The sequence below is a fragment of the Leptonychotes weddellii genome, chromosome 6, assembly GCF_054177405.1.
Source record: "Leptonychotes weddellii isolate Sample4059 chromosome 6, ASM5417740v2, whole genome shotgun sequence".
In the NCBI taxonomy this organism is placed as follows: Eukaryota; Metazoa; Chordata; class Mammalia; order Carnivora; family Phocidae; genus Leptonychotes; species Leptonychotes weddellii.
In genome coordinates this window covers 61,033,421-61,041,693 of record NC_138374.1, presented here as the reverse complement: position 1 = coordinate 61,041,693, position 8,273 = coordinate 61,033,421, and the positions used below count along the sequence as shown (strand labels likewise).

Below are 8,273 nucleotides of genomic sequence, written 5' to 3'. Positions count from 1 at the left end.
CCGTCCCAAAGGAAAACAAGAATTCAGTTTTTAACACGTGGATCGTCAGGAGTCTGAAGGACATGCAGGTCGAGGTGTCCACTAGGGAGCTGTTTAGAGCCTACAGTTTTTGAGCAAGATCTGGGATAAAGATGTGGACTTGTGGCGTCACTAGCGTTCCCTAGCGTGGATGAGACAGTGTGGAGTGGGGAATGACAAATGTAGAGAAGAACAAATATAACAGAGTGTGAAACCACTGGCAGCTTTTCCGATTTTCTCCCTCCTCAGCGTGGACCAGGGAACCGATACTTCCCAGTTCCCAAGAGGCTCAGGAAAGACCAAGCAAAGAGAGGCTCTGCGTTCAGGCTGCTAGAGGGCCAGTCGAGAAAGGCGCCTGTCTCTCCAGTTTCACTTTCCTGAGGTTCCGGACACCCGCCAACCCCCTAAAACTCTCCACTGGCACCCTCTACGACCAAATCCCGCGGCTGGAGGCAGCACTCTGACGTCATTACCGCGCGCCCTCCCCCGCCACCCTACACACACCGTTCCGACCACACCCCGCGCCTCGGCGCTGCGCTTTTACGTCTGATCGCTCGCCCTCCCCCGCCTCCCCAACAAAGCCCGCCGCTCGGCGCTGTGCTTTTACGCCATCACAGCGCGCTCTCCCGCGTCTGGGTGTTCAAGCTCCGCGCGCGAGCCGCGCTTCAGCCCCACGGGCGGAATCCGCGCGCCCTGTGTCGCTTCTGCGTTCCGTCATGTTCCCGGCCGTCTCCTCTCCGCGGACACCGGGGCCTGGGACCCGAAGGGGCCCGCTGGGCGGAGTCGGGCCGGGCTCCACGCCCCGGGCGACTAGCAGGAAAGGTCTGTCCTTGGCGTCGGCAGTCAGCTCCCCGGTGCTCTTTTCGCCGGTCGGCCGGCGTAGCTCGCTGAGCTCGCGGTAAGTGATTGTCCCCGGTTCAGTCTGGTGACGGATAGGCTTATGTGACTCGGCGGGCCTGATGGCATAGTGTCTCCAGAAGCCTCCGGAACCGGGGGCGGCGGGGAAGAACGCCAGAATTTTGGGGAAATAGATCTTCTCCATCTTTGCGGGTAGTTATTTAAGCCTCGTTTTAATTTATCGAGCCTTCACTTTGCACTTTTCATGGAATTAGCTTTGTGTAGAAGTGAACAAAATGGATTTCAGTCAGTGGTTACCTGCCTCCTTCTTAGTACCCCTGTTTTCCGGTGTCAAGTCAGTCATGAGTCTTTTCATCTGTGAAAAGGCGATAGCCTGCTTCACTTAAGGCCAAATCAATATGAAATCCTTCGACGATGGTGACAAGGAGCATCTCCAACCCAGGAAAACCGTATAATGCATAACATAGTTATTGCCATTAATATCTGCTGATTAATAGTTAAGGGAGTTTTGGCCACACAAGTTAACTTTGTAGCTAAATTAATAGGTATAAGGCTTTCCATAGCAGTGAGTTAAGAGTAGTTTTGTTAGCAAATAAAAGCGTGGCACATCAGTCCACATCACCTGTTAAATCATGCTCCGCACCCACTGTTTCATAATTAATCTAGAGCTTTAGATGGTAACATGTTTCTGGGTAGTTTCCTCTGAATTCATCTACCAAAAAAGAACTTTGTTTTGCAAGAAAACTTATATTTTGAAAGTGCTCTTCAAAGTGGTGATCTTGTCAGTGTTTTCTACTCCTTTTGAAAAAAGTCAGAATAAAAACTGTATTTAATGTGTGGTTTTTAAAATCTTTTCTTACTTTCTAGTGATTATTTAAAGAAAAATCTTTGTTATAACAGTATGTCAACAAACAAAGCTCACTTAATCCTCATGATAAGAGAATAAATTTTATACTGGTAGCTTTACATTATTTTTTGAATGTTAACAAGGTGAGGAGATACAATTTCAACTGCTGTATCTGCTGTTGAAGAACAGGTAACAGCAGATACTCATGACTCTAATATCTTGGTTGCACAAATCTGGGGGTGCCTGAGTGGCTCAGTCCGTTAAGCGTCTGCCTTTGGCTCAGGTCATGATCTGGGGTTCCTGGGATGGAGTCCCGCATCAGGCTCCCTGCTTCTTCCTCTGCTTCTGCCTCTCTCTATATATTTTTTAAGAATAAATAAATGAAATCTTTAAAAAAAAAAAAAAGTCTGGTAGATTTCATAAAATTTGCCTGATGAGGGCAAAATGGGTGAAAGGGAGTGGGAGGTACAGCCTTACAGTTATAGAATGTGTAAGTCATGGGGATGAAAAGTACAGCATAGGGAATATAATCAATGATACTATAATAGGGTTGCATGGTGACAGACAGTAGCTGTGCTTCAATCACTGTTTTGTACATCTGAAACTAATGTAACATTATGTGTCAACTATACTTCAATAAAAAAAAAAAAAGTTCCAGGATTGATGAGAGCTTAAAGATAATCTAACCCAGGGCGCCTGGGTGGCTCAGTCGTTAAGCCTCTGCCTTCGGGTCAGGTCATGATCCCAGGGTCCTGGGATCAAGCCCCGCATTGGGCTCCCTGCTCAGCAGGGAGTCTGCTTCTCCCTCTCCCACTCCCCCTGCTTGTGTTCCTGCTCTGTCTCTCTCTCTGTCAAATAAATAAAATCTTTAAAAAAAAAAAAAGATAATCTAACCCAGTGTTTGTAAAGCTTTTTTGACCACAGTGTAGAATAACTCTGGATTATATTCTGTTTTTCGAAAATGTTGATTGAGACCCTCAAAATGACCCACAATTTGGAAAATACTGATCTAGTCCAACCTTCGTTTTTCACAGCTAAGGAAGCAGTTATAAATAGTTTAAGTGAATAGAGCATGCGTCTGATTCCTAGAGCATAAGAGTCAGAAGCCATTTTTCTAGATCCTATCAGTTTTTTATTTTTATTTTTAAAGATTTTATTTATTTGAGAGAGAGAGAATGAGAGAGAGCACATGAGAGGGGGGAGGGTCAGAGGGAGAAGCAGACTCCCTGCCGAGCAGGGAGCCCGATGCGGGACTCGATCCAGGGACTCCAGGATCATGACCTGAGCCGAAGGCAGTCGCTTAACCAACTGAGCCACCCAGGCGCCCAGTTTTTTGTTTTTTTTTTTTTAACAAAAAATATATTACACAGTACACATGAGCCAGAGTTGTTTTTTTTTTTTTTTTTTTACTGTTACACCTCATCATTCTTCTTGTTTATCAGAGATCTTCTCTTTATGTGAAAATATGTACCTTAAAATTAGGATAATGGAAATTTTTTTTTTTAAAGATTTTATTTATTTGACAGAGCACAAGCAAGGGGAGTGGCCAGCAGAGGGAGAGGGAGAAGCAGGCTCCCCGCTGAGCAGAGAGCCTGATGTGGGACTTTATCCCAGGACCTGGGATCATGACCTGAGCCCAAGGCAGACGCTTAACCGACTGAGCCACCCAAGCGCCACAAGATAATGGAAAATTTTAAGTTATGGTTCAAGGAATGTGGTCTCTTTTCTTTAGAGGAACACCTACACGAATATTGCCACACCACTGTGTAACTGAGTCTATGAACTACGATGTGAAAACATTTGGATCTTCTCTTCCTGTTAAAATAATGGAAGCCTTGACATTGGCTGAAGGTGGGTATCATTTTCCATTTGCCTCTATTAGCAATTCAGAATGCAGCCTGGCTCTGGCTCAGATGAAATTTGTGCTTTCTCTGATATACCTTCACTTAAATGGGGTAGAAACAGGTAATGTATTTGGTTTTCACTGTAATTGAGAAATGTAATGAATTTGAGAAGCAGAATGAGTTTATTTTTAGCACAATCACATTACTTCTTTTATGGTTGTAAACACCGCATATGCAAAACTTGGTCTGATTTCAAAAGTTGATCGGGTGTATGAAGTTTAGCTTTAAAAAAAATCAAAACACTGCCTCACATTATTGGGTGTGATAATACAGTAAGGTCAAGTCTTACTACCTCCATTTCTGGATCCTGTGTAGTATCCCAGAGGTTATGTACACATTAGTGTTATCAGTGTGGTGTATCTTTAAAAGATTCTGTTGGCAGAGAATTAGAGTGGAAGTTTGAAAGATGCAGTCACACAAGTGTTAGAAAGGCAGCGGTAAGGTTGAGGGGTTGGGTGACTTGAAGAGCAAAGTTCAGAGCATCCTTAGTGATGTTCCCAAGGCATTTTTATTTATGATGCAATTATAGATTTTTGTGATTTTCTGGAACAGTGTTTTTCAAACTGCAGGTAGTAACTGAAATCAGTTTAGTGGCTCATGGCCAGCACTTAAAAAAACAATGCAGAATATCAGAGTGCATTTCATATAATAATGCTTGATAACTTGTTTGTTTTATTTAAATTGTATGTGAATGCATCATGATATAAAATGTAGTTCATACTGTGAATGATAATCAAAAAGGGTTAAAGTACTCCATTCTAGAAAGGAATATTTCTCATCAACTTGAACTTGCCTATCTTCCCTATGAGTCCTTGAGAACTCAGGTACAGTGGTTTTCAGACAACTAAACTTCCACTAACCTCTGTCATGCACTGTTTTTGTTTTATATATTTATTTTAAGATTTTTTATTTATTTTTGCGAGAGAGAGAGGGAGAGCGCACGCAAGAGAGAGCATGTGCATGCACAGGGGGAGGGGCAGAGTCGGAGACGCAGACTTTCCACTGAGCAGGGTGCCTGATACGGGACTTGATCCCAGGACTCTGGGATCATGACCTGGGCTGAAGGCAGACACTGAAGGTGACTGAGCCACCCAGGCGCCCTGCACTGTTTTTGTTTTAAATATATATATTTTTCTTTACTTTTCTAAAAATTTCAGCTTAAATTATACTTAAACCTTTTTTTTTTTAAAGATTTTATTTATTTGAGAGAGAGAGAGCACATGAGAGGGGGGAGGGTCAGAGGGAGAAGCAGACCCCCTGCTGAGCAAGGAGTCCGATATGGGACTCGATCCCGGGACTCCAGGATCATGACCTGAGCCGAAGGCAGTCGCTTAACCAACTGAGCCACCCAGGCGCCCTATATTTAAACCTTTTAACATACTCCTGGTTCATGCCACCAGACTTTTTTTTTTTTTTTTAAGATTTTCTTTATTTATTTGACAGAGAGAGAGATAGCGAGAGTAGGACCACAAGCAGGGGGAGTGGGAGAGCGAGAAGCAGGCTTCCTGCCGAGCAGGGAGCCCGATGTGGGACTCGATCCCAGGACCCTGGGATCATGACCTGAGCCGAAGGCAGACGCTTAACGACTAAGCCACCCAGGCGCCCCCACCAGACTTTTAATAACAAATAGTACACAGCCTCAGAGGAGAGAGTCCCTAGAAATTAGGATGTTTAAACTGAGGGGTGTGTAAACTAAAAGAACTTTTCCCTATATGGAAACCTACCAAGTGCTGTGTGTTAAGTCAGAGACCTCAAGGGCTTACCAGTAGAGTATTTGGAGCTGCTTTATTGCTTTCAGGAAAAGAAAATATTGAGCAGATATGCTCATTCAGCAAAAAGCCCACACTTAGCCTAGGCACGATTTAGTATTTTAGCTTGTACATTATTGATACCTTTTATCTTGCCCTTCTTTAGGCAGGCAGAGCTCAAATTAATTAAATTTCTAGGGCTAACACACTGAGGTTTACTACCAATGCTTACGACAGCAATATACTAATTTAGTTTTGTCAGTTAATATGGGATGTAACCTATGTGGTGTCCAGGTGGCTCAGTCGGTTAAGCGGCCGACTCTTGGTTTTAGCTCAGGTCGTGGGATTGAGCACTGTGTGGAACTCTGCGCTTAGTGAGGAGTCTGCTTAAGATTCTCTTCCTCTCCTCCCTCTGCCTCTCCCTCGTGCTCTCTCTCTCTCTTTCTAAAATAAATAAATAACTCTTTAAATACCTCTTTAAAAAATATGGAATGTAACCCTTGATGTCTCCATATAGTGAAGTGATTTATCATACTTTTAAAGAAAGTATTCGAAAATCACATTCTTTTGAAGGAACAGTTTTTCCTTGAAATTTTTAATATATTTAATGGGAGAGATTATTATTTCTGTTGCTGTATCAAAATAAAATTACAAATGTTACTAAATATTATAGAAAGTAAGATACCTGTTTATAACCAATATTAAAAGATATTAAACCTAAGTCCAAAATACACTTTTTGCCTTCAGATACATTTCTAAATGTGGTTATCAAAGTTAAATGGATTTCTTGTTTTGGATATTTATGATTCTTGAATTACTCGAGAGCATTTTTGATGAGAATGAATCTTTTTTTATGTGGTAATTTTTTATATATATAGACACACATATACACACATATATATAAAGAATGTAGCTATAGGGCGCCTGGGTGGCTCAGTTGGTTGGGCGACTGCCTTCGGCTTGGGTTATGATCCTGGAGTCCCGAGATCGAGTCCCACATCGGGCTCCCTGCTCGGCAGGGGGTCTGCTTCTCCCTCTGCCCTCTTCCCTCTCGTGCTCTCTGTCTCTCATTCTCTCTCTCAAATAAATAAATAAAATCTTTAAAAAAAAAAAAAAAGAATGTAGCTATAAAGAAGATCTTGGTATAAGGAATTATAAGGTTTTTTTTCTTCTTTTTGTTTTTTTAACAGTTTTTCTTATTAATTCTTTAAGTTTAATTACGTACTTTTTTTTTAAGTTGATGATCAGCTGACTGTTCACATAGATGAAGGTGGATGGGCTTGTCTGGTCTGCAAAGAGAAACTCATTATTTGGAAGATTGCTCTGTCACCTATTACTAAGGTAATTGCTATTTAGAAAGCTAGAAGGAGATAGAGGAGAGGATTACCAACTGGCTCTTAGTTATTACCCTAAAGCTCTATAGAGTTGTTAGAGGACAGTAATCTGAATCTACTCAAACATTATGGATTTGCATTTTCGTTATGATATGAAATACTGAGCATGCATATACATTTTTGTATTGGGAAAAAAAATTTTCTCCCATTTAATTTTAAACTAGATCCATCTTATTTACATTTAATAACATTAGAGACTTCAAAATTTTTAATGAATGTTATAAATGTCATGTCAGTCTACCTAATGAAGTTTAAGGCTAAATGCCATCCACATAAGCTAATAAATTGAGTTTTTTTATTTCTAAGATAGGACTGTTTCACTAAATCTGCTGAATGATGCTTAATAGGGAAAAACAGGGGCATCTAGGTGACTCAGTCAGTTAAGCAGCCGACTCTTGATTTTGGCTCAAGTCATGATCTTGGGGTCCTGGGATTGAGCCCTGCGTCGGGCTCTGTGCTCAGCTGGGAGTCTGCTTCAGGATTCTTTCTCCCTCTGCCCTTCCCCTCCCACCAAATAAGTAAATAAGTCTTTTAAAAATAGGGAAAAAATGATACCAATTTTAGTTACTAGTTTAACTTTCAGTTGTCAAGTTTCTCACATAGGATTATCATTTGTGTTTCCAAGAATTTATTGTCAGCAACCTAATTTTCCTGTGTGTTCCATATCAGGCATCCTTCCTTGCACCAATCACTGGTCTGTTGTTACTGGGCCATTGTTCTATTGGAAGGCACTAGTTCTATTGGAACTGGGGACTTGTGCTTATCTGAACTCTTGACATCTGTGGCCTTTGTACTGCTGCTGCCTAGAAAGTAGTATTTGTAGTTGAGAGCATAGGCAAGGAGACATCCTGGGGGCTGTGATGAGTTAGCAGAAGGAGCCTGATACCTGGCTGAGGCTAAGAAATATTTCTGGACAACTTGGTATAATTAATTATTCTGTGGTCATGCTGATTTTAGATGTCAAATAAACAAATCAAGACTAGCCTGGGAGAATTCCATACATACCTCTCTTAACCAGTAGACTTTTTTTAGTCCGGAAAGGTATTGGGCTAGTTGATATTCAGTGTCTGGTCTACCTTTTAAGTTTTCCTGATTCTGTATCTCTTAAGATATTTTGTTTTGAAATTACTGAAAGCCCTGATGAAAGCCTGATCAAAAAGATGTGAGAAGAAAGAATATTTATAGAATGGTATTTCCAGCAGTGAATCAGAATCTGAAATATGCAGGGAAAGAAAATAGTGAAGTCAAGTGCATATTCAAAAAACTTGGATTTGATGTGAAAGATTTTTTCTTTGGGTTTCTTCTTTAGTTATCTGTTTGCAAAGAACTTCAGCTGCCGCCTAGTGACTTCCACTGGAGTGCTGACTTGGTGGCTCTCTCTTATTCTGATACTGCAGGTGAAACACATTCTACTCAGGTAGGTGACTTAAATGCTTATTGAAATATATTTTTTTTAAATAAGGGAGTTGTAATATTAGAGGAATCATCCAACCTGATTCGGAGA

General features: G+C 41.4%; 1 protein-coding gene across 1 annotated transcript in view; it reads left to right on the top strand.

The window, feature by feature from the left end:
- Positions 1 to 616: 616 nt before the first annotated feature.
- Positions 617 to 8,273, top strand: part of NUP133 (nucleoporin 133) — a 62,082-nt gene continuing 54,425 nt past the window's right edge. Inside the window, exons 1-4 of the mRNA XM_081824241.1 lie at positions 617 to 916; positions 3,456 to 3,574; positions 6,613 to 6,716; positions 8,079 to 8,186. Coding sequence (XP_081680367.1) covers positions 735 to 916; positions 3,456 to 3,574; positions 6,613 to 6,716; positions 8,079 to 8,186 — 513 coding nt within the window. The 5' untranslated portion in view covers positions 617 to 734. The remainder of the gene's footprint in view (positions 917 to 3,455; positions 3,575 to 6,612; positions 6,717 to 8,078; positions 8,187 to 8,273) is intronic.